The sequence below is a fragment of the Amphiura filiformis genome, chromosome 9 (assembly GCF_039555335.1).
Source record: "Amphiura filiformis chromosome 9, Afil_fr2py, whole genome shotgun sequence".
Taxonomy (NCBI): Eukaryota; Metazoa; Echinodermata; class Ophiuroidea; order Amphilepidida; family Amphiuridae; genus Amphiura; species Amphiura filiformis.
Window position 1 is genome coordinate 19616210 of NC_092636.1, and position 27011 is coordinate 19643220.

Here is a 27011-nt window from a genome sequence, read left to right on the forward strand (position 1 = left end):
CTCAGTGGGTCTTTGAACCTGTTCATTGTCTGTTTTTTATTACGATTTTGAAATAGGGTCTTGATCTTTGGTTGGAATTGTATTTTACCTGAATGTATTTTATGCTTTCTCTCCACCACAGCTCCAAGTACAGATAAAATACAAAAGAATTATTAAAAAAAAGCCTACCACTAGTAGTAGGCCTATATATCTTAGTTAATATTGAAGAAAGAACTGCCACTCATAATTAATACTCACAAACGCGTTTTATTGCCAAAACTTTGGCCACAGAATATAAGGAAATAAATATTGTATGTAGAGGTAATAACACTGTCATTAAATATCTCTAGAATCCATGATGTATTGTTAATTAGTTTCTGGGTGAAACGAAGCGAATCGGCCATCCGTTTGTGTTGCTATTAGTTACGAGTAAAACTACTTAAACCGACAGGAGTAATTTGCAATTAGTTCTCTTTTTCATCATTTCTAATTCTCCTTTGATTCCATGATGATTGCATTTGTATATTCACAAAAATAACTCAGGGAGAAAAAATATATATTGCAATGCCAATTTACCACAAAACCAGTGAATATAAGTAATAATAGCAGTACGTGTATACAGTGCCGTAACTATAATATATAGGGTTGGTAGCAAAAGAAACAAAATTGGCGCCCCTACCCCCACCCAAGAATATCTTAGACGCAGGCAGTGGCGTAGCTAGGGGTTGTGGCGCCCAGGGCTAAGGATACATAATGCCCCCCCCCCCATTTGAAACAATTGCACGCGGAGCGCGCGAAATTTTAGGCAAATAAGGCCTATCACTAATTAATTTTGGTTACTGGAAATGATCTTTCAATCGATTTTGTTCGCGCGCGAAAATTTTGACTTTCATCGCTTGGGGGGCGCAGAATCGATGCTGAATTGGTCAATTTGGCGCCCCTAAGGGTGGCGCCCGGGGCATGTTGCCCCATAGACATATTTCTTGTTTGTCTGGGTGTTGCCCCCCCCCCTGCTCCCCCAGTTACGCCACTGCGTGTATACTAATAAATACCGTGAGAATTCCTTCTACATACATGCCTCTAAATGAGTTTTTCTTTGTCGAAACAGACGAAAGGCAGATGCCCTTCACCAAAACATTATTATGAATTTGAGATTTTGAGCAATTATATTACTGATACAGGCGGCTTTACAAACATGTATTATTGTAAAACCAATCAATTGTAATGTTTTTGTGGAGGGTGTCTGCCTTTTAAAAAAAAGGTATGTATGCTTGATTGCTTGTAGATGGAATTCCACGGTATACAATAACGTATAGTAAGTAATAATGCTAATGGGAAATACTAGTATTTAAGATAGGGTATGTGGTGTTTCTAGTGTATTTTCTTAATAAAATGCTCGATCGACTCAAATGAAGCTTGAACATTAAAAATTTATTATTGCATGCATCGAGAAATACTACCTTTGTATTGGAAACATTTAAACACAGGAATCATGGTGATTTATTGCGAACCGAGTATGTCACAATCAAATTCTTTTGGAATATAATAGGGATAATACTTGCATAAAATGGACTGTATGTGGGTGATAGTTTTATTTTCCCTCATTAACGGTAAGTTATTTAACAAACACATGGTTCTCATCGTAAACAAAACCTCACTGGAAAATACGGTAATATTTTATTGAGTATCTTTTTTTGTGTGGCTCTTATGATACTGTTGGTTCAAACTCTGGCATAAACCGACATGCAGTAATAATTCTTTGTACACGTTTGATCCTCCCTTGCTTTTGCCTACACTCTAAAAAGGTTCTAACTAGAAACTTTTTTGTCCTCTCAGGAGAACCCTACCTCTTGAACCTCTCAAAATGTTTCTTTAATTTTGGAGAACCCTTAAAGGTTCTCTAAAGAACCGAAAACGGTTCTATATCACATTTATGGGGCCATTTCCGGCGGTTTTGAAACCATTTTTGGTTCTTTAGAGAACCTCTAAGAGGATAACTTTAAGAACCTTTTTAGAACCTTTCTTTTCATTATACGGGCAACTGTTCGGAGATATTGAATAAGTGCTGAGAGTTCAGACCCTTGCTGACCATGTTGAAGGCAAGGGACGATACGCAGTTGACTAGTTCGTTTATCATAGGAAACGAATTTTGAGAAAACCGTCTGTTAATAAAATACTTTGCTGAGCCACCAGCCTGGGTGGCTCACGCTCCAGTAATTTCAGATGATTGAGCTCAGTAATACATCAAAGAATGTCTTCCAATTCATGAAAACAAATATATAATCAGCTTATCGGATTAAAAGCTTAGAGGGAAGGTCTTGCTGCTCAGCGAGTGTTTGTAATTATCAGAAGGTTTTCTCCAAAATCCAAATTCATTCTCTAATGTACAAGCACTCCTCACAAATGAATAGAATCTATTCAAATTTGACAAGTATGGCTATTCCGAGGAGGATATAACAGAATCTTTTCGACAAGACAAATCTATTCAATTATTTGCTGAAATTTGAACACATTTAGCGGTCATTTTAAATGTTTATTTTATATATTTCCCGTCGATCATGCCACTGATTTTCCACTGACGTTATATTTCTTCTACAGGGAGGATAAAATGTGTGGCCGAGTGGATAAGGCACTCGGCTCATAATCCATAGGTTGCGAGTTCGAACCCCACTTGTGTCAACGTGTTGTGTCCTTGGGCAAGGCACTTTATCCTCATTGCCTACGGGGGCGGGGATGGATGTTTGTATAGTTGTTTGTTTCGATGTTGCAATATTGGCGCTGATTAAGCTGTTGCCTTCAAATTGCATTGTTTTTGTTTAGGTGTGTTTAATGTAAATTCTAGCAATTTGACCTGCGGGTCACCATAAGAGTTTGAAATAAAACCTTACTTTTTTTTAAAAACAATTAATTTTTCGCATTTACGGCTCTAGCTACTATGAGCTATTACCGGGCACGCCGACATCGCCTGGCTAATAATTACTTGGTACAGCCTCATCTTCTCTGGTACAGCAGAGATACTAAAATCAATACCCGGGATCCATACACGTGAATGTGCTATGCACTATTTGATATTCAGACGATAAATCATTGGATACCGGGGTAGAAAATAATGAATATCTCCCGTAATATTTTATTCTAAAGAAGCCATAATTATTTCCTTACACTTGAATATATGTGTTGAACAGATATGATAGTCGTTAGCTTGCGTCTTGAGAAACAACCGTGCGTCTTGAACTCAAAAACTGACAAAAATTCTGATATTTTATAGCGCAGTGTAGGACACTCGTGGAGGCAGTCTAAAAGCGGATGACCTAATGGCGCATATCATGCTCGACTCCCACACAGAGAGTCAGTCACCGGGCTATTGTCAATAGCCTTAGTCGGATGTCCCTCATCCCATTATGCATCTCAAAACTATTAAACAGGTCGGCACAAAATGACCATGCGTGGCTGTGGATTCAACCTACCATGGCGATTTCTGCCATGAAGATATCGAGGCGATGACACTGTGCGGGAAGGAGATAAGTTAAAGTGAGCGCTTATGGGTTTGAACTACAGGCAACTCAATCATGAAGCTTCTGTGGCCGAGTGTTAACTTGAGGTCATTGGTTCGATTCCCGAGTGGATCACCTTTTATTCTTGTCTAAAAAATGATGTTTATTTTGTGAATCGGATATTCTCATCAAAATGACAAGAAATTTTGATAAGATTGTCAATTTGATAAGATTGTCTTGTCATATTTAAAAAAATGAATAGGCTTAGATTTTGCGTTCGCGAGCTATGCATGATTATGTGTATTACACTGCTCCATATGCCACTGTGTTGCAATTTCGTTCTGTTAGTCAGAACGTAAAACAAATTTAACGATATATTTGCTAAACGAATTAATCTGCACGAATTATTTTGTACATAAACAATATGTAGGCCATGTAGGCAGAGGTATAAGAATCTCAACTTTTTTTGAGAAAAGTGGGATGATGATGTTGTGGATCACGAAATGCCCTTTTAATTATACCGTATAATTTGAGCTTAAATTGTGTTCAGAAAAAAAATGAATTTGATTATGACAACGTTAAACACACCGATAATATTTTAATCCTTTTCTTTGTTCTTTCTGTCATCTCAGGTCCGATAACGACTAGTCAAGTATCTAGTAGCGGTGGTTCTGACAGTACAACGACATCACCTCCTGAAGCTACGCTGGCCATACCTGCTGCAGGTCAGTTTGAACCCATACACCTATTAATAATAATAACCGGGAATAATAAATAATAATAAATAAGCATTTATAATGAGCCACTTGTTCTAGAAATTTAAATCTAATCCAAGGCGCAAAAAAACCCAAACAGATACACATACAAACAAGAATACATGAAAACAGAGTTAACAAAAATATAGCTGAATAAAACAAACCAACTATCCAAATTGTTAGCTCTATACAATTTCATACAAAATACAATCAACATGAACCAAAGAATCCTTAAATACATATAAAACACAAATCCAGAGCAGTATAATTATAAGCATGATAAATCAAACATTAGTTGACATTATACGCAGCATTGAATAAGAAAGTTTTGAGTCCAGATTTGAACTGATCAACAGAAATTGATTGTCTCAGACTAAGCGAGTTCCAAAGTTTTGGTGCAACAATAGAAATAGCACGGGCTCCCAGAGAATAATTAGATAGTGGAATTTTTAATAGACATTTGTCTGACGATCTAAAGCAGTATGCAGACTTTTTATTAGACGTAAAATATTTGATGTAACATATCTACGTTATTTAATCTATTGCCATTCTATTTCCAGTAATGTTTACGTTCTAACGAATGTCTGATGACGTAAAATCGATAACTACCAGATATTATACGTAACATATGCTATGCCTTTTTTAAATTTTTTTAAAAGAAAATGAGCTATGCGATATACGATATTTTTTTTACAGTCAAGGCACAATATTTATGTACTTTTTGATATTCAAATACAGAAACATAGTAATATACATACATACACAATGAATAGTTTAATGTGTCTCTTTTTCAATCATGGCGAAATGTGTACAAAAACAACAATCAAACTGCAAAAAAAAAGAAGGCAAAATTGGATCGCTATACGATACTGAAAAATATATTTTAAAAATGATCATAATGGGCAAAAAACAAAAAAAACACGCGTAGCGCTAAGCGCTAAATTTGATTTCACATAGCAATGCGCGCGGGTGTCGAGACATACATTCTTTCTTTCTTGGCCTAAACCTCCCACTTACGAAGAAGAAAACAATAAAAGAATTTTTTTGTTCCAAAAGGAGCTAAATCACCCTGGCAGCCATTTTAAAACTTTGCATCGGAGAATTTTAGGGGAGGAAATGATGTTGAAAATAGTTAAAAAAATAAGCTAGAGTTACAAACATATCCATTACAATCGTTAAATGTCATTTAAAATTGTTAAAATATACCAGAAAATTGTGACACAAGGCAGCTATTGGATTTAGCGCCTTTTGGAAACAAAAATAATGCACTTGTAATGTTTTAACATTAAATGCGTCTAATGTACGATCCCCGAAAGTTTTGAGCCTATTTTGAAAGAAATCTGAGCAAAATTTGACCATGTGTGATTTATTGACCTTTAACATTTGACATGTTTTGACCATAAGTCGTAGATAGTCGAAATCCATGGTAGATTTGATGCGACAATAGAGAGAATTGCTTTATGTAACATGTTAACCAAATATAACGTAATTGAAATAGCGACCAAGAAAATCTTTTCACATATGGACGGCATCACAACCGGGATCACAACACACCTACGGTTACTGAATATTATAGGCTAAGGGTCGGTTCATAGTGAATATTCGAAGGCGAATATTTGTTGTCGAATACTTTTTGTGACGTCAAAATATATACGGCAACGAATAAAATATGATGACACGCCGAGTTGAGTCGGATTAAATATCGCGCAACTGATAGCGAGATACTATTGATTTATATGAAAGGCTCGAGGTCACCTGAATATCGTTCGACGAACGATGATTTCAAAAATCCCCAATGAAAATTAACCTGCACAGTTGTGCAAAATACGTCTGGATAGTTCCAAAATGGCTGATAACGAACTGAAAGAAAACGTTATTAGTGCGGTACAAGCGTACCCATTTTATATGACATAAAAGTAAGGGACTATATAAAGACGTCCAGAAAAAGGAAAATGCCTGGCAGGCAATAGCATTCCAATGCTGTAGTGATGGTAAGTTATGTTTTATGCAAATAATATGATACATTACTCGTTGACTGCCGATAAAACGCCCAATAAAGACTTAGTCACCGGACCGCGCCGGCCAGTTAAAGTACATGCCCTATCACACCACTCCACACCATACATAAATTCTCCCAGTCACATTTCCCAAATATGAAATTAAAAAAAGTCAAATTTTAATTTACTTCTTTTAAAGTTTGGCAGAGGCGGGGTTCGAACTCACGGCGCAACGCTTAGTACTCTATGAGCCTAGCGCCTTAGACCACTAGGCCACTTGTCTTCTTGTTATTCAGCTGAAACTTATTTAAAAATATAATCGCAACTTCAACATAGGCCTACCACGTGACAAGCAAAGGCAGAAAACGTATTATATTTTGGAATTTTATCTGCTTAAAACATTAATGTGTATTATAATAGAGCTACCATTATTTATATTGTTGAATTCTCAAGCGCATAGAGACAATTAATACGAGCGTCCTATGATACATACACAATACATAAAATCGATTTTGATCTTCGGCATTACTCGGTGACCTCCGATAAAACGCCCAATAACGCCGGTCAGTTAAAAAAATGCTTAAGTACATGCCCTATTGAGATAAGCAATCCTTTTGTGATAATCCATTCATCCATATAATAATAGCAATCAGATTTTTGGATGGATGTTTTACACAGTGATTGGAGAAGAAGCTATGTAAATAATCAAAAGTACATGTCTACAAATTCACAAGGACAACTCCTTTTGTCAAAATTGTTTTCACCTATTGCTCAGTATGTTAATTAATCCGATTAATTACGTAATTTCGCCAGCGTATGATATATCAGTACTAATATGTAGGCCCAAGGAGGTTAGATATAGAAAGAAGAGGAAATAGATTACGTATCGCATATTGGTCCTTTGTGCCTATTAGAGTTTCCGCCAAGGGGAGGAAAAAAAAAAAGGAAGGAGGGGGGGGGAAGGAGAGAGAGGGAGAGGGAGACCGATGGAGTCACAGGGCTCTAAATTACATAGGCGTAGATCGGGGGGGATAAATGCCACAATATTTTGCCAGGGGATGGTCAATATAATCACCCCCAATATTGACGCCTGTGTATTGGTTTGTGTCGAAATTAACCTCATATTTGGCCATTTTATAGCCACAGAATGCCATTTTAGCGCTTTGCGCTAATTTATTCCACTTTTGTCCCATATTTTTCACCAGTTTAGTTTCAATAGGAGCTATGCTAAAATTTTTGCGCGCATTTGTACCATAAGGTTCACTGTACTGGGTACTTTAAAAAAATCCTAACCTAACCTAAAACATAACTTTAACCCTTAGATTGGAGCTCTACTAGAAGTAAAATATAGATAGTGAACGAATTTAGTATTTCTATATCTATGTGAGAATGATACAATAGAGGCCCTGCATGAAATTATTGATTGGCTCCAAACAAAGGTTTTCAACCGGTGTCCTTCACCGTAGTTATGGCGGAGTGCAGTCCATTCAATCAAATGTTGTCATCAACCTATTTGATCGTAGTGCAGGATTATGTGTGTGAGACGAACTGTCACGGTAGATTGCAATCATGCTTTTGTTGAATGCATTTGAGTAGTCTGCCATATTTACGGGATGATACGTCGCATGCAAGGCCTCTATATGACATGATGAACATAGTCATTGATGCATCAGTTTTAAAATAGACTAGGCGGTTACCCATATTTGGCGGTTCTCGGCTGAGCGCGATTACCAGGCTGATGGTGACATGCCCATATGACAATTTTTACTAATTTGACCTCAGATGACCCCAGGGTGACATTGGATGACCCCAAATAACCTAAACTTATAACTCTAAATGTTGACTGTACCTACCAAGTTTCATGCCCATATATGAGCTTTTACTAATTTGACCTCAGATGACCCGTGGTGACCTTGGATGACCCCAAAATGACCTTCAAAAATGCTGCTTTAAATGTTGACTGTACCTACCAAGTTTCATGCCCATACGACACTTTTTAGTAATTTGACCTTAGATGACCCCTGGGAGGGGACCCCGTGGTCGGATGACTTAACGAACATAGACATCTTCTTGCCAGGACAGAACTACACCCACCCACCGAGTTTGAACCCCGTAGGACCTAGTTTCATGCCCATATGACAGTTTTAGTCATTTGACCTCAAATGACCCCTGGGAGGGAGCCCTGGGGTCGGACGACTTAACGAACATAAACATCTTCTTGCCAGGACAGAACTACACCCACCCACCGAGTTTGAGTCCCGTACGACCTAGTTTCATGCCCATATGACAGTTATTAGTCATTTGACCTCAAATGACCCCTGGGAGGGGGGCCCCGGGGTCGGATGACTTAACGAACATAAACTTCTTCTTGCCAGGACAGAGCTACACCCACCCACCGAGTTTGAGCCCCGTACGACCTACGACGGCCTCACATTAGCAGTCACAGACAAAACATAAATCTACAGAATATATCCATTACTCGTCGATACTCGAAAGAGCTCAAAATAAATAACTTAGACAATTTTCTTGATGTCCTTTAACATGTTTTCATAGTTAACCATCGTTAGCCATGGATATCTATCATGAGAACTGACCGGTGACTAAGTCCGATTTATTGGGACGTTTATCGGCAGTCAACGAGTAATGTTTAGGTTTACAAACATAACCTACAAAATGTACAAGTGAACGGTTCATTGTTTGCTAAATCCAAGCGAGATCACCCGAAAATCTATGCAAGAGAAATTTCTACTCCTGCTGATGAAAAATCCTAGAGTGCGTTTGGAGTTTTTTTCTTCACTTTACCAGTAGGCCTAATAAATTTATAAAAAAAATAAAAATCAAATAAACATTTAGAGCGAATGTTTTAACTCACTGCTCATCTGATCCACTTTCCCAGGAAATATCGATACTCCTTTTTTTCCCCTGACTTTCCAGACATAATTATGAGTAAACATCAAAATTAATATTTACAAAACAGTCAAATATATATATACATTCGTTTGCATTTTGTACATTAATATTAATAATGTACAAACATTAAAAAAAATGGGGCCTAAGAGTATGTCTATTTTTAATCATATATTAATTCCGCCATGCCCAAACATATTTTATATATGAAATCGTGTAAAAACTGACCCCTTGTAAATCTATTCGCTACTTGCACGGTTCCGCCATTATGCACTATGTGCGGGGAGAGCCTCGAACTGGCAGCATACATGAAAGGAAGAATTATGTAACCTTACACAGAACGTTATGACTAGTTCAATTCCCATTCATGTATGCTGCCAGTTCGAGGCTCTCCCGCACATAGTGCATAATGGCGGAACTGTGCAAGTAGCGAATGGAACCCCAAATTCCAATCAAAAATAAAAACAACTTTGTTATCAAAATACACTAGGACTATACATTGTATTACAGGAATTTAATAGATGGTGCATTTTAATAAATAAATAGATTAACACGGGTAATGGACGAGAAATGTTTGGCAATACCGGATTGACCACATAGGCAGTGAATAAAGAAATTAATAAAAATAAAAATAAATTAAATGAGAAAATGAAAGCAAGAACATTTGGTGAAGTATTGTTTTAGAGTGCGAAGGAGTCCTACATGTTATCCTGGCCCAGGACACTGATTAATGTAAATTCGACCCATAGTTATTTTATCTAAATTTTGCCAGCATTCAACCTGTTCAAAGTGATTTATGCCTATTTTAAGGGTGTACTACACACCTGTGGTAATTTGTGACTATTTTTTGCATTTTTCTCAAAAAATAATAACACACAGGTAACAAAAGTTATGTATATTATGGGGCAAGGAATCCAATTACTACACTGAAATTTCAGTGACTCAAGACAAGCGGTTCTTCATATACGATAGGAAATGAGTTACATCCTAGCGGTACCTTATTTCTTATCATAAATAACGAACCGCTTGCCTTGGGTCACTGAAATTCCAGTGTAGTAATTGGATTCCTTGCCCCAATAATATACATAACAGTGTGTTATTAGTTTTTGAGAAAAATACAAAAATAGACACAAATTTATCGAGGGGTGTAGTACCCCCTTAAATAAAATTCCGAAATCTGAAGTATCAACGTTGTATCGTGCACAAATTATGATCCGAGACTATTTCATTTGACACGGTTGTATATGGATTTCAAAAGATCGGTCCTATAATAGATATCGATTAGAGAATTACAGCAAGAGACTTTGAGGATGCCGTAATCCTCTTGACCATCAACCAATCAGATAGACATATTTCAGAAATATATTCGTAGAGTTGAAACTTGTTCAACTCTTGAAATATAATCTCGTTTCACATTTAGCAGCAATAAAGTCACGAAGGGGCGGTAATGCTAATATACGATTTCAGTCAAATATTGGTGCAAATATACGATTTCGGTCAACTATTTGGCTATTCTTTGCCCAAAATTATGAAATGTATATCAGTAACAACTCTTAGGAGGGTTTTCGAGTAATTTTAACGAAATAATGAGGTAAAATAAAAGAAAACCCACTTACAATTTTGGACTTGACGCTTAACTGTGGTGTTCTAGGGGAATTAAAATATCACAATTAATATGTTTCATTCAAAATCGTTGTCCTACAAGCACATGTTAAATGGCTCGATTCACATTAGGTATAAGTTGGGACATTGTCAGATTGTGTGAACATTACAAATACAAACAATAAGGTTGAAAAGAAAAAGCCATTTAAAAATGAATTTAAAAGATCGTCTATTTGTAGCTTTATGACACTGAATAGACCAAATATCTGCCTCTGACGAAAAAAATGTTTTCCATGCTGATTTGTTTTTATAACGAGTATGTCATTTCAAAAAGAAAGAAAAAAAAGGCGGATATTACTTTTTAAAAACTCAACGCATTACTATCTAGGCCTATAATTATAATTATAATGTTATACTTGATTAGATAACAATTAGCCATGTGTTTGATAATTACAGAAAATTAAATATGCAAAATTGCTTCTCAAAGCAAATTAAATTACCTGGAATATGATTGTATGGTGTTAAAGAATGCAGTTTAAAGTGAATTGTAAACAAAATGTGAAAAAAGAAATGGCCCTCTTGCATTATATGACCACTGGGGGTCACTTATATTCAATTTGCTCCTCCTGATCATCCTCCACCCCGCAAATTATGCAAATGTTAATAATGTTTACAATATTTATTATGCTTACTGTATTGGTCTCATCACAAGCTTTAGTTTGACACCAAATTTAACTACATAGGCTGTAGGCCTCCCCTGGGTAGGCCTATATTATGAACCCCAAAATGTTACATCTCCACTTAAAACGCATGGTCACTTATTGACTTATTTATTGACTTATTTATTTCTTTAATAACTTATTAATTAATTTATTAATTTTTATTTTCAGACATTAAATCATGACAGTAGTTCAATATTGAGTTTACCTATTATTGTATTGACTACGTTATAGAAATTCTCTAATTTTTGCTTACCTAGGTCAACGGGCAATACTTGTTAACAGTCGGGCAACGCTGTGAATTGTAGAAATATATCTTTCTCCGGTTCATAGTTTTATATTCGAAGCCGCATATATTTTGACGACCAAAAAGTATTCGAAGCCGAATATTCGCCTTCGAATATACACTTTGAACCAGCCTTAACCCCATGAGAACTACCTGCCGATTAGCCAAAAATAAGTTTTCATTATCAATTGGACCAATCAGCAACATTGTTAGAATAATTTCACCACGAGTGAATTATTTGCAAAGCTCTATTCTGATTGGTGATTAAAATGAAGATATCATGTAATTGACCAATCAGAGGAAATGTTATATCGGCAGGTAGTGCTCAGGGGGTAGTGTATTCAAATGTCTTATAACGTAGTCAGTCATTTGCAAAAGTTCAATTACCCCCGGTAGAAGCAATGAAGCTATTCATTCATTAACTTAATCATAAATTAATGAATTTATTCATTAACTTGCACTTAATCTGTATATGCTTTTGGCTCTTTATTTCCCTATAATTTGTTAATGAGAGGTTGATTAAGTTTAAGTGCAAAGTTGCATAGGGTTGTTGAAAATAAATGATAGGTTTTTGTTAGACAAAATGACTGGTCCGGTTAAATTTTCATCCACACACTCCTCCCCATAGAAATAGAAATTGTTGCTACAATGAGAAGTTTATATATCTCATTGACGTTAAGAAGTGTAATGATTGAAAAATAATGCCCGTCTAACTATTCAAAATTACTGTTGTATGATGGAGCAAGGTTGCTTATTTAGGCGGTATTGAAGATTCTGTACGTACGAAATGTACGCGCGGACAACTTAGAAAACAAAAACAAATGTCCGTTTTACAATACACTGTAAAAAATAACAGTGAAATTTACAGTAAAATACTGTAAAAAAGGCTAATTATTTACAGTATTTGGCTGTAATTGATAAAAACAGGCAAATACTGTATTTTTTAGTTTAAATTATCTAGGCCTATCAAGCTGAAATTAAAATTGGAGTTATAATTCAACGTTTAAGCAATATCAATATCATCACTACACTGTAAGAATGGTCACTTATACGATTAAGTACTAAATATCACGTGACTAAATTTTACAGTAAAAGTGTGTGCAGCCAATCTGCCAACCAAAACCTGTAAAATTTACAGTAACCTGTAAAAAAGATGAATTTTACAGGTTTCAACTGTATTTTCTTGACAGGAAACTGTAAATTTTACTGTTAGGCGATGTAAAAACACTGTTCTATGGGAAGAGTGGACTTTTGAAGTCAGTCAGCATTTTTTATCCTAAACACATTCTCAAGCTCTAAAATAACTCGCCAAATATACCTATTTTACAGCATTTTGAGTGTGTTCATTTTTACAGGATACTGTAAATTTTACAGGGTTTTGTTGGCAGATTGGCTGCACACACGTTTACTGTAAAATTTACAAGATTTTTTTACAGTGTATATTAAAGACAATCAAGGATTTGAACATACAAAGGAAAGTCTGACTATTAATATGATCCATTTTAATAAAGCCCCAAACCCACCACGCCCCATTGGCGCCGTGGAGACATCGAGAATTAATATTCTGAGGGGGTGATAAGATACGTTAGGGGCTCCGTATATCATATAGTGCTTGCAGCTAGCCAACATCATAGCCATATATGGCATTTTTAATCATCTAAAGAGAAACAAAATATCGTTATTTTACATTGCATTATACGCTTTGGTCTAAACACAATTACCAAATACGCATCTTTGAACAACCTAATGTTTTTGCCTTAATTAATTCTTTCAGAGAGTAACTGCGATACATTGGGTCTTCATGTTGCTTAAACACAATTTCCAAACACGTACCTTCGAACAACCTTGAAATGCAATAAAATTGTCTGATATTTTGCCCTAATAATTTTTTCAGAGAGTAGCTGCGATACAGTGTGTCTTCATGGTGTGTGTGTTTCGAATGGGACTGACACACGTTGCATATGTCCTGATGTGGCAAAATGGACTGGCGAGTTTTGTGACAGAAGTAAGTATTGTTTTGTTTGGTTATTTCAAAAGACAACATAATGGGCTTAGAGCAAGAACTAGCTATGTCCACAATTACATGTTACTCATTTTGGCAACAAATGGGTGGTTAAGTCTGCCCTCCATAATAAATGCAAGTGACTTTGGGGTATATGCATGGTCACTTAAACAGTTATCGTGGTTATTTAGACGCAAGTGACCATGTACATACCCCCAAAGCCACTTACATTATATTATAGAGGGCAGAACTAACCGTCCATTTGTTGCCGAAATGAGTAACATGTAATTGTGGACATAGCTAGTTCTTGCTCTAAGCCCTCCCATAATTCATCAAACTTCCCTTTCTTTATATTATATTTTGAGAATTGTGTTAGAACTTCCCCAAGGAACATTGTTTTGGACTCTCTGTATTTGCATTCTTATCAGATATATCCAGGATGACACACCATATGGGCATGCAATCTGGAGATATTTTAGACTCGCAGATTTCAGCGAGTAACCTTTCGTCAAAGGTAACCATAGGGGATAGTCGACTCCGTGTAGGTTCTGGTTGGATACCTGGTATTGACGACACAAACCCAATGTGGCTTAGAGTGGACTTCGCGGAGACAATGGATGTTATGGGCTTTATCACTGAAGGCATGGTAGGTTCTTTGCGTGTGTTCGTGATAGCTTGATGCACAGAAACCAAACTAAGACCATTTATTTTGATCATAAGATGTATCGGTAGGCCTAAATAAAATTTGAAAGACATGGCTTATATCTCTCACATAAAGGGTGTAGATTTCAAATGGTGTCACTCATTCAAGTAACACCATTTGGAATTCACACTGTATGGATTTCAACCGGAATAGCATATTACTTTATGGACAGAATTGTCAATCTGAATCGGCTTTCTAGACATTGAAATTTCTCTTGACCTACAAACCCAACGAATTTGGCTGATTCCATTTAGATGTACGTTGGGATATGTGTATAAAAATTAATTATAGCAAAATATAGAAAAACTACCCAAATTTTATATAATAAAATCGTACATTACGGCTTTGATGGAGATTTATGACCAAAGGAATGCCTACGGTAGAAGCAGTCATACAGGTATATTGTTTGCAAATAGGCACCACAACGAGCCTTTATGTCTACATTATCGTGCTGTAATTAACCCTGTACAGCATGTCTTAAAAAAATTGTGCAAGTGAAAAGCGCCCTCTTTGGCAATTAGAAAATACCGTTGTGAAATGATGCTTACATCAACGTCAAGGGCACAGTCTTACCTGTCAGATTCCGTTTGTTCTGTTCAATTTGCTTTTTTAAATCTCGAGATATGTTTAGTTAACAACGAAAGGGTAAAATCACAATTGTGCCACTTTTACTAGGAAATAGGGTTGTACATATAGATCAATGATATCTGATGTTGATGCGTCTAATGCACTCCCACCTTCGGGGCTCGTGAATTAGACGCATCCACATCAGCGAGCGTGCATTATTTTGTCTAATTTCATTAATTTGTCAAATTTCATGAACTTGTCTAAGTTCATTAACCTATAAGTGTGCAATATTTGTTTGTCTTTTAACATGTCTTGAGTGACAAAGAAAACAGTATTTACCATGATAAAATCATGCACATGTATTTAATTTTACAGCGGAATGTGAGATATTTATTTTTCTTTTAACTTGTCGTTAGTGGAAAAGAGAATCATTATACCTGTATCATGATAAAACAGTAAAAACAGTAAAACAAGTTTGTATTGTTGTGTAATTGATGCATTCTTTTGATTTCACGAAGGAACTCTTGATAAACTTGATGCTATCATTGATTTACATGTACAGCCCACTTTCCTAGTAAAAGTGGCACAATTGTGATTTTACCCTTTCGTTGTTAAGTAAGCATATCTTAAGATTAAAACAAGCAAAGTGAACAGAACAAACGGCATTGGGGACCTAAGACTACGCCCTTGACGTTGATGTAAGCATTATGTCACAACGCCAAAGAGGGCGCTATTCACTTGCACAACTTTTTTTGAGACAGGCTGTACATGATTTTTTTTTTCATTTCAATATTTTAACCAATAATAATAAGGTAGTATATAAGTCTTGATAATCGGAGTCCGTTTGTTTGGTTTTTATTTCCTTTTCTCCATCCAGTTTGAGTCACTATCCATATCATTTGAAGAACTTCAGATGGCTGATACTTTGATTGAGGTAAAATAAGTAAAACTTGTTTTCTCGGAGTTCATAGTAGTGCGTGTCAACTTGATGCGTGTGTGGGTTGGTATCGTCCTGCATCCATGACGTTTGCCAGGATACACTTCACATAAATGCGGAGACATTCCAACCGAAGGATGTTCTCGGTTACTGGAAGCCTCCACGAGGCATAAAAAGCACATAAAAAGCGGACGTCCTGGTTTGTGTGTGTCTGTGAGGTCGTTTTGTTGTGTGTTTGGTGTGTGTCTAAGAGTGGACTTAGGCGATGCTCCCCTTTAGATATTAACTCAATTGCATCAGACCTTTAGAGTCATATTCTACGAAGTATCCCAAACCAAAAGAATTTGATCGATAAATTCTTAAATCAAGACCGCAAGCCTGGCAGGGTTGAGGCTTGAAACTCCCAAAGGAAGGACTTGAGTTCCAAGTGAACTGGCGTTCTAAGTGATCCTCACACAGAATGTTTCTTGTATATGAGTATTGAGGACAGCATGACATCTTCCTTAAGGGGCTGAAAACGTCCCTCAATCTAAAAGGGAACCGTGTCTTACCATGTTTGTTGTAAAAGTATATTTTAAGCTTACTAACTTTTAAAGCTACGATCGTAGTGTGTGTTTTGTTTGTTCAAACAAGTTGTTTGTAGACATATTTCTTGGTCTCCTAGCCTTTTACAGATTTCCAGAAAGTTACAAATATTATTAGACGATGACGTGGTGGGCGATGACAACATCTCAATCACTTTGTTCTGTCATATTATGTTCTTGTTGATGGTGATAATAATTAATAGATGCCGCTTATAAGGTTCAGGCTGTGAAATAAGAATTCCTGTTTTTTTTAAATGTTCCAATTTACAGATTTTTTCTGACCCTGAACCCGAAGCCGAATATGAACGTCGTTTAGTAGTGGTATTTGATGAGCCTCTTGTTACCAAATTTATAAGTATTTACCCAACCACCACCGGCAAACAGACTAACTTTACGATGGAGATCCTAGGCTACAATCCACCGATACGTAAGTCATACCGAACGAGGGCAGATCAGATATATTTTCGAAGTAGGCCTAAATTTAATCAAAACTATTCTATTATTTGGAAATATTCAATATCTTTTGTGTTTTACTTTCACAGAATATCACGAAAAAGACCTCTTAATTCAAATGTCTTATTGAGTCATATTTATAAACCATGTACGTTTCTTTCAAATACATATCTTAGTTTGTGTGACAAATATTTGTCATAATGGTGGCGTTTGCCTTCGTTCTGGACTTCAAACCAGATGTATATGTCCTGTTCCTGGCTGGGATGGAGAATTTTGTGAAAATGGTAAGTTAAGATGTAGTTCATTTAGTTTTCAAGTTCTGGAGTATCTTGGAGCCATATATATCGTCGGGATTTCGCAAAATACCGAACAGCGATTCGCCCGTTTGTCATGTTACCAATGATAACAGTGATCAGACGGTAAAGAGCCAGGGGCAGCGTATCAAATATTTAACAACAAAGTAGCGCTTTAAGTGAGCTACAGAAGGTGACATACATATTTAACGTCGTCTGATACCTGAGCTCTAATTCAAGGTAATTCATGCGTAACTTGATTTTGGCAAACAGACGAATCGCTATTCGCTTTTCTTCCCAAATCATGAGATTGGGTTGGGTTCTTGGATCTATTGGCGCTTATCGGTTATATTCATACAATTTGCGACATTTTCTGGTACCTGTCTGGGAACGGTCGAGGCTCAAACCCGGGACCGCAGTGACACACCTGCACCCTACCAAAATCATAACGATATAAAAGGGCAACACGACTTGATAATGATAATTATTATTCTATTCTACGTGTATAAGCCATAGTTAAATTTGAGTAAAAACGACATTTCTTTTCAATTTCAAAATCACTATAATGTAATCAATTGGAATTATTTTACTGTGTCAAGATATGAGAAACAAGACTCAACCTTTAGGAATGCAATCCGGAGTAATTCGTGACTCGCAGCTGTCTGCAAGTAGCTCCTCATCCAGCGTAACCACTGCCACAGAGAGTCGAATTGGTGTCGGATCTGGCTGGATACCTGCTCTTGATGATTCTAACCCGTGGATTAAAGTGAATTTGATGAAGGTCACAAATGTTACGGGACTTGTAGTATCAGGCAATGTAAATAAACACACGAGTCTCCACTTGCTTGAGTGGTCATAACTTTAATAATGAAACAATTATAAAATTGTTATGAACGTGTGCAGAATTTTAGTAGCTACAATGTGATACCACACTTGCGTAAAAATAAAATTGAAATAATCGAGAAATTAATGATTGAAAGACAACTCGAAAAGTATGTACGCTTTAGTACGACCATGCATGTTGCTCTCCAAATTAAAAACACCGCCGTCAATTCTGCTTTTTTTTAAATACCGATTGATAACGCGCGCTGACAGCTATTCACTTCAGGTGGGTGGAACATGTTGGGCTATATGAACATAATCAATTTGAATTTTGAAATTTGTAAGTGCCATTGAATTGTATTTAATCATTAACTCCCGGCATTAACTATGTTAATTCTGGATCTCGATTCCGATTTCATTTTTTCAAAAGTGGGGTATCATACTTTAGCTAAAAAGATTCCACTCACGTTCAAATCAACTTTAATGCTTTTAATTAATAGTGCTTATAGTTATGACCACTCACACATATGGGGACCTATATATGCTTTTATACTTATTCACTTGAAATTAACTGATTGTTATGTAAAAATTCATTCGGACAATATATTGAAAGACAGAGAAGTGAGTCAAATAGTGACTCGTCAAAAACATAATTGCAAGATATTCCAACAATATGAGGGGCATTGCAATTCATTTATCTACCAAAAAAAACCACCACCAAGTTTCAGCACATTATGACCCACGCTTTGTTAACTTTTCATTGAGAGGACTTTAAAAAGGGGGCACTTCGTGATCCGCAGCCATCAAAATTCTAGGACTACACCATATTTTTGTACATTCGGTCGTTGACAAAGACATTTTCCAGATGTCTTTTCGGGGTGTCGACATCCTCAAATTACAACACATTGGCCTACGGGGCATCGTAATACACGCAATTATGCGGAACTTGTCAATGCAATGTACAAAATATCTGAAAATTTGGAAATAAGCTGCTTTAGTGGATATGTATTGAACCGCATCATGCTAGAATGTTAGAATCCGGAAATCACCCATGGAATTGTCACATGTAAACCTATTTAAAATCAAATTTCTTTATTGATAAAAATCAAATCGAAATGTATTTTCTTACGTACAGTTTAGTTCATTTTCGGTTGCATATTATGGTTCGGAGAACTTGATGAACTCTACTGATTCATGTGTAAGTAGATTTATGAATGTATTGTTTCGTCTATATTGTGAATCATTTGAAAGTGTTGCCATGTCTAAATAAATGTCACATGAAACTATCATTAAAATGTCAACTTGATAGATTTCTAGAATATTCTCCTCTGTACAAGTCACTACTTCATAAGTCCTCCCTTGTAACCAGGAATTATTTTTGGAATAGTGGACCTTTTTGGTCGAACATGTGAAAAATGTGGGGGTGTTTTCGGGGGGGGCGTTCTACAAGATTGGGCGGATTCTGGTAGGATTTTGGCTAATTTTTGAAATTTTGGGCAATCTTGGACCAACTTTGAGTGGAATTTTGGGAATTTGGGTGCATTACGGGCGGAATTTGAAATATTTACACATACTGACGAACACGAGATTACTATAAACCGTGTCTAAAAATGTCTTACATGATTCGTCGAGCACCAGTAACGACTAAAACGGCAAAATATTGCACCTTGCACTCTACAATCGGAATAATACAATAGGACTGTTTACACTATCTGCGAGTTTGTCAGTATGAGAACTTACGACAGTAATTTGACTGAATTAGGATAATTATAAATAGAATTAATACAATAAATAAATAAATCATTGTTAATCTCTGAAATTTTTGGAATTTTTTTACTTTTGTTTTCTATAGTTCTTCATCGATCCTGATCCAGATCACGTAAACTACCGTCGTTTAGTTGCAGCTGTAGATGAACCAATGACGACCCCGTATATCGAGATTAGGCCATTGCCCGGAAGTGTCGTTAACATGACCTTTGACATTTTAGGCTACACCCTACCAAGTCCTGTAGGTAAGAATTGATTTTTGATTTTTTTCATCTTAAAACTGTTTGGTATAATGTGTCTGCTCAGGTGTACAATCATGCTTGAATGTAGTCATATTTAGGCTATGATTCCAGATTCTTTTTGTTTACACTTTGTTGGCTTATAGAATTGATCATTTTTGACCATCGAACCATTTCCAATTGGTATTTAATGGGTATTAGGCCTATACCATGCTCTTTCCGTTGATCTTACATATCGTCAGCCTATTTATTGTCTAAGTCATTTTTTAAAATAATTTTGAGAACAAAGTACAAAATGAGGTTCAAGCATGTATCAGTTATGTAATTACCCTAATTATTTTAGATTATTTCATTTAATTTGTATCATATCATTTGTTCTTATGCAAAGATTGGTGAAAAACTGCTTGAACCTTAGTTTGTACTTTGTTCTCAAAATGACAAAAAATGACTTGGGCAATTAGCGTAATAGGCTGTACATAACAAATACACTAACATTTGAATATATGAATACAAAACCCACCCAAGTCCATACTGGCCAAATTGAGTTGTTGCTATACATAGGCCAGTCATATGTATGAAAGAACAACTCAAATTCCTCCTCTGTGTCTATTGAGCATGTGAAAAATAGCATGTATGAAAGAACTACCCAAGTCCATGATTTGAGTCTTTTAACACATTGATTGAAATCCAGTATGTATAAAAGTCCACTTGTAACACATTCATTGCTGGAGAGTGACTTTTGAAAAAAAATGAGTTTAATCAAGGAAAGTGTGTGGTTTATATTACATGGCAGAATGCTTATGAACATTATACATACCTGTGTGCTTTATTTTGTATTATCTTACCAGTGTTAATCTCATTCCAACATTGTTGTCTTTGTATATGAGTATATGATTCAAAAAACGACCCAAGACCAGCATTTAAAATGAACCCCACGAAGTCCCTGAAATACTAATCGTCATACCTAATACAGTTTAACCCACTCATTTGCACGTAAAACTTACCATATAGACCAAGTATATCTAACTGAAGGAATTAAAATGATTCACAGGTTTTTTTCTCAAAATCACTTCCCATGGACTTGGGTGGGTTTTGTATTCATGTATTCATTTGATTCAATGTGGTTTGCACATTGTTATTCTAAAAAGACGCTATGCATACATCCATATACCATATATATAACCTGAAATGGAATTGTAAGCATGCCTACATTGTGCAAAATGTAATTGTTCGAAGAAAACACAAAAAGGGTCATTTTTTCTATTTTGATGCAGCTATATATAATATTGTTCATCTTGTTCGATTGTATACTTTGTTCTTTAAACATTATATAATGTTCAATTCTATACCTGGACAATACCAACAGCTATCACACTAATACACATATTTGTTTTAGCTATTTTAAACATAGATTTTCGTTTATGTATCAAATTATTCGTTTTTTTCTTCTCTTTTGTAGTGATTTTTATTCTATAATATAAACTGTACATTTGTGTGCAAATTGAGGGCGTTATTTACATATGCTTTAAATTCAAATAAGCCCAATAATAGGAGTTATTATTTACATTTCCTGATAATATATTTTATTTCCTTGCCAAAAGTCTACTTTGTGATGTTCTAATTCCATTGTACAAGTTTCTAACCCTTGTAAAGGTGCACAGAAGATTTAAGATAAATAGCGCCATCATTGTTCAACTTTCCTTTAAAATGACTACAGTTTTACATGCCATTAAACAACCGTGTAGATTAATACATTAATGTGAACACTGATGGCGATATCTTCAATCTCGTTTGAATATTTACAAGGGGTGGACACGTGTATAAAGTTTATAGAATAAAAATGACCACAAAAAAGTCAGAAAAAGAATAATTTGACATAATGCTTACTCTGTTTTGAAAAGATATAATGTTAAAAAGTATTTTTTTCCAGGAATTCGATGCCTTTCCAATTGTCGTGATTTGGTTACGCCGTCTTTGTCACTTGGTCTGCGTACTGTATTCAACAAGTCCCATATCTTTGGAGATATGACAAAGACATATGAATGGATATTGGATAGGATGGATTTGGAAACTAGTGAATATGTACGTGTAGAAATGCTCTCAAGAATGGCTGCAACAGGTAAGACATTTTTTATTCCTCGCATCGGGAGGCACAAGGTATTTATAGTATTCATTTCTTAATCGAACATGGGCATTAAAGAAAAGCCTAAATAAAGTACCTCACTTAAATATTTATGATACTTTCATCAAAAAAAAAAAAAATTTCAAGCGATAATAGTGTGTAATAAAAAATATATTAATTACCATTCAAAGTCATATTGTAAGATATCCATAAGAAACCAAACGTTAGTTGTCACTCTCTGAAATGCATTCTGAGCTGAACAAATGTGGCAAAACAAAGACATTCATTCGCTAGTTCATTCCCATGTTGAAAACCTAATGCGGAATGCGTTATTTTACTAATGCGCGCGGGGGCTGTGAGACAATATATTAAATTAAGATGGCCTAAAGCCTTAAGTTTTGTAGGGTATGCTATGTTAGTTTATTAAAGTACATTAAAATCTTATAAAAATCTTGAATTTTGTAAAACATTGAGGGCGTCCTCTTCAGCAAATGTTACATGACTTTAACCTTAACTATTACGTCAATGTTAATGGGCGTATGTTTACCGCACAGTTCACCGTTGGCAATAACACTGTGCACATTTGATACACCAGAAACGTGAATTTTATATCGTCTTGATTTCCACATACTGACAAATACTAGATCAATATAAACCCGTGACTGTGAAAAATGTAACCCGCGAAGTTCTTTATCTGATTCGTCAAGCGCGAGCCGCGAGTAGCAAAAAAAGTGGCTTTGCGCTGAAAACAAATTGACAATGTCGCCCTCTATAGTAATTATAATACAAAGGATCATTGTTTATTGTTATCTGATTCATCAATATGTGATACAAGCTGTATCAAAATGATTGGTACCCATCCGTGTTTCGTGTTTATTGACAAGCATGCTTCTTCCATAAGCAACATTGAATCCTCTTGAAATGCATAGGATTTATAATACTATGAACGTATATAACATTCATCTATAAATAAGGTAGCCCCTATGTTATATTTTGATGTGGTAGTCTTCTCCATAATCACTGGAAGCTGATGGGATTCAAAATGCAAATAATTAATGGCTTTTTTTGTTATGATCATTAATGTAAGTTTAAGGTGGTATTACACCCCTTGATAAATTTGTGACTATTTTTGCATTTTTCTCAAAAATTAATAAACACTGGTAATAAAAATTATGTATATTATAGGGGCAAGGAATCCAGTTACTGCACTGGAATTTCAGTGACTCAAGACAAGTAGTTATTGATTTATTGATCAAATATTGGTTTTCCCTCATTTTTGACTGTAACTCCACATTTCTTGTCTGTGCTGAAATAAAATTTTCAGTGCAGTAGTTGTAGTCCTTGCCCCTATAATATACATATCTTACTTGTCACCAATGCGCTATAATTTGTGAGAAAAATCCAAAAATAGGCACAAAATTGGCCAGGGGTGTAGTACCACCTTAATGCCGCAAATTTCAAATTAGCAACAATTGGCATCATTTCAGCGGGCACATTTTCTTTGCTAAAGAGAGGGAGAAAAACAAACGCCCAGAAACTAAAACAGCCCACGTATTAACGTATATATATTATGAGATTTTCCCTTTTTCATTTTGTAGGTGTTAACCGTGATGCAATTGGTCTCAAAGAGAATGTTCTCGAGTCTGGTAGCTCATATCGGCTGCGTGTCAAAGTTCACATCGATGGTGGCACTGACATCGATGGTGACACCTACATGGTGGAACAACAATTTATATTCGGAACCAATACACCACCGTCTCTGGGACACATAGATATATCACCTACATATGGTATTTTACATCAAATATTCTTGAAAATAGCTCACATAGTTTTAATGCTGAATGCTCGATATGCGGTGAGCGATTGGTGTTCACCAACGAGGTACAGGGCTTTTTGGTGCTTTGGAAAAGTGTTCTTCATAATTGCTCAAAAACCAACCGCTTGTCGCTTAGCTTAAAAGCTATAAATTCACCTTTACCAAATGCTAAGACTAAAAGTGTACAAAATGTGTACTTTCACTAAAATCTCAGACATACTGACCGTAATTACTCCAATTGTAAACCCATGTATGCTTTCTTTTTATAAAATGCTAGAGTGAACAATAGCCCATGAGGACTGACACAGGTCAAGAACTCATATAGGCACCTAGCCACAATAAAAGTAAACCACATTGGCCAACCAAAGGTTCACTGCAGCTTAGTAATAACAAGAGTGAAGGCGTACTGTTAAGCATCAGACACATGAAATGAGATGCTTTAATGTACTCTGCTCTTGAACGATGGTGCGCCGTTGTCAGATATTTCGCATGCTTGAACATTCATATAATGTGAATGCTTTTTTTAGTGCAAATATTTATAGCCTACTCCACACTTTTTTGGAGTGAAAAGGTCAAAATTTAAGCAATGATTGTTCAATGGGATTATTAGAGAAATATCGAATATTAGAGCAATAATAGGCTTAGGCCTATAATATTTGGTCAGTTTTTTGATCCCATCGACAAATTGCACGAGCCAATGTTACTTTTAAGGTTAGCAGCTATTTTAAGCTGTTGCGATTTGGTAGTTTACAGCATCTTGCAAATGGTAGCGAACTTTGGCAAAAATTGCATTGATCAATTCATAGCAAGTGTATAAAGCATTCAAATATCACATAGGTCCTGTGGTTCTTGAGTTATGTTGTAAAGAGTGCTGAAACAACAACGCTTTTGAGAAACGTAACTAACTCGTTAACAACAATAAATCAAGCAAGTTTTCAAAGTACATGATTTGTAGAATGAACTTTTGCAAAACATCAAAGTGTTATTTTTCAATAATATATTGATTTAGATAATGAAAGTCGAATTTTTTTCTGTTTTGTCCAACAATACCTCGTCTACCCTTAAATATGCTTCCGTAAGATCACACAGATAAACTTGTGAATTTCCTTCGTTCTCTGTTGTCACATAATGAAACCTAAGAAAAAAATCTGAATTATATCTTCAGGATTTGCCGCGTTGACAACGTTCACGTCATTATGCCAATCATCCAGTTACTTACAATCTGAAGAATCTGACTTAACATATCAGTATTCAACCAGATACCGAGAACAAGGTGTGGGGTTTGAGAGACAGCTAACAGAGACCGATTCTTGTCATGAGATTCCGTTGGACCTACCAGTTGGGAACAATGCGGATAACTACACACTGGAAGTCGTTGTAAGAGTTACCGATTCTTATGGTGGCTTTGCTGAGGGTATTTATCCAGTCCAGGTGAGTTGAGCAGTGCATGGTTCTAGGCCCTGGTTTAGCCTTTTAGGCCCTTGGGCTAGGCGTAGATTATGCACCCTTTTAGTAATATAAACCAGCGAGATACAGGAATCCTATTACATTAACATTCTTCACCTGTTTTTAAGTATTGTTTGTTTTTTTGCCTCTCTCCTATTTTCTTGGTTTTTTTCCATCCAAATGTTTAGTGCCTCACACTGCGTCATCATCCTTATAATTATCTTCGTGCCAGAAATGGCCATGATAGTAGGGCGAATCCACTAGTTCTTCAACAGCCACACATGGCGAGTTTGTTCGAGATCGACTCGGGCTAAGCAGACCACCGGTTTCCATAAAAATACACGCTTCTTCCCCATTACGAATGCAGCATGGCCATTTATCAGCTGAAATGACTAATTTTTACGATCTGCGCATTGCTCATTATCCTCTTTAACTTTGCCAACTCAAGAAAATTACGAGTAATTTGTTTTTCATAGGTCAAGTTGCCGTTGCCATTGTTAACGAATGCATCGGTACTGTTGGATTATTTGGAATCGTCAGAAAGTGACTCGGTATCTGACAATTTGCAGACCCTCAACGTGCTTCTCTCTATTGTTAATGCTATAAGTTATACAAGCCAAATGGTAAGTGGTTCGAATAAAAATGTAATCATTATGTTGGAATTTAGAAACTCGGATTTAGACACACTTGATCTGCTATTATTGTGGTGACTCGGGGGAATGTTTGACGCAGATTGATTAACCCTAGAAATACTGAGCCATATTGTGTAACACGAACTACGATGAATGTGGTTTTTGCTCCCCTCTTAATTGTCAATTATAAACGTCATATTTGGTACTAATGTATAGCTATGGGTCTCCTCTATCCAGTGAAACCAAATAAGCACAAACATTCCCCACATAATGTCGCTATGACTTCGTAATGTGAGGGCGCCCATGGAAATTTGGGAAATTCTGGCTATGTACAAAAGTATAGACAAAATTAATTTTCGGCTAAAAATTTCTTCAAAAATGTTCACCAACTTTTCTGCTAAATATTAAAGGAATTGACTATTTGCACCTGACTGACAAGTAAAAAGTCAGTAACTCTTGAAATAATTTCACAAGAGCGGAATGAAAATCATTGGGGCCTCACCCCCCCCCCCCTCTATGGTCATCTTTGATGGCCGGTCCTACTCCCGGGTAAGGTGCTGGGGTGAAAGTTGTATCACCAAAATGAGCGCAAAGGATGTATCTACGATTAGCTTAGGTCGTTTGGGCGTAAACGCGTGCATTTTTTATGACGGATAAAAATTCTTGGGAGGGGGGGGGGTAGTACAACCTCCCTCGTAGTTCTAGGGTTAAAAATAAAATACCCATGTGCTGTCCAAAAGTTACCAGTACCAGTGGTTAAACTGTTTCTTTTGGGTACACTTTACTTAAAATTTATTATTTATCGCCATTAAGCCGAGACTCCAGTTTGGTAGTATTTTGAAAGATAGATACATTTGTCTTAAAGGACTATTCAGTGATCCCAGCAAAA

The 27011-nt window shown here is 36.1% G+C and overlaps 1 protein-coding gene across 1 annotated transcript in view; it reads left to right on the top strand.

The window, feature by feature from the left end:
• The first annotated feature begins 1454 nt into the window (after nt 1-1454).
• LOC140160727 (uncharacterized) overlaps nt 1455-27011 on the top strand; it is a 48224-nt gene continuing 22667 nt past the window's right edge. The window contains exons 1-14 of the mRNA XM_072184027.1: nt 1455-1589; nt 4106-4198; nt 13634-13744; nt 14170-14387; nt 15889-15945; nt 16803-16959; nt 17162-17269; nt 17878-18095; nt 19236-19298; nt 19953-20112; nt 22037-22225; nt 23827-24018; nt 25210-25475; nt 25967-26113. Coding sequence (XP_072040128.1) covers nt 1547-1589; nt 4106-4198; nt 13634-13744; nt 14170-14387; nt 15889-15945; nt 16803-16959; nt 17162-17269; nt 17878-18095; nt 19236-19298; nt 19953-20112; nt 22037-22225; nt 23827-24018; nt 25210-25475; nt 25967-26113 — 2022 coding nt within the window. The 5' untranslated portion in view covers nt 1455-1546. The remainder of the gene's footprint in view (nt 1590-4105; nt 4199-13633; nt 13745-14169; nt 14388-15888; nt 15946-16802; nt 16960-17161; nt 17270-17877; nt 18096-19235; nt 19299-19952; nt 20113-22036; nt 22226-23826; nt 24019-25209; nt 25476-25966; nt 26114-27011) is intronic.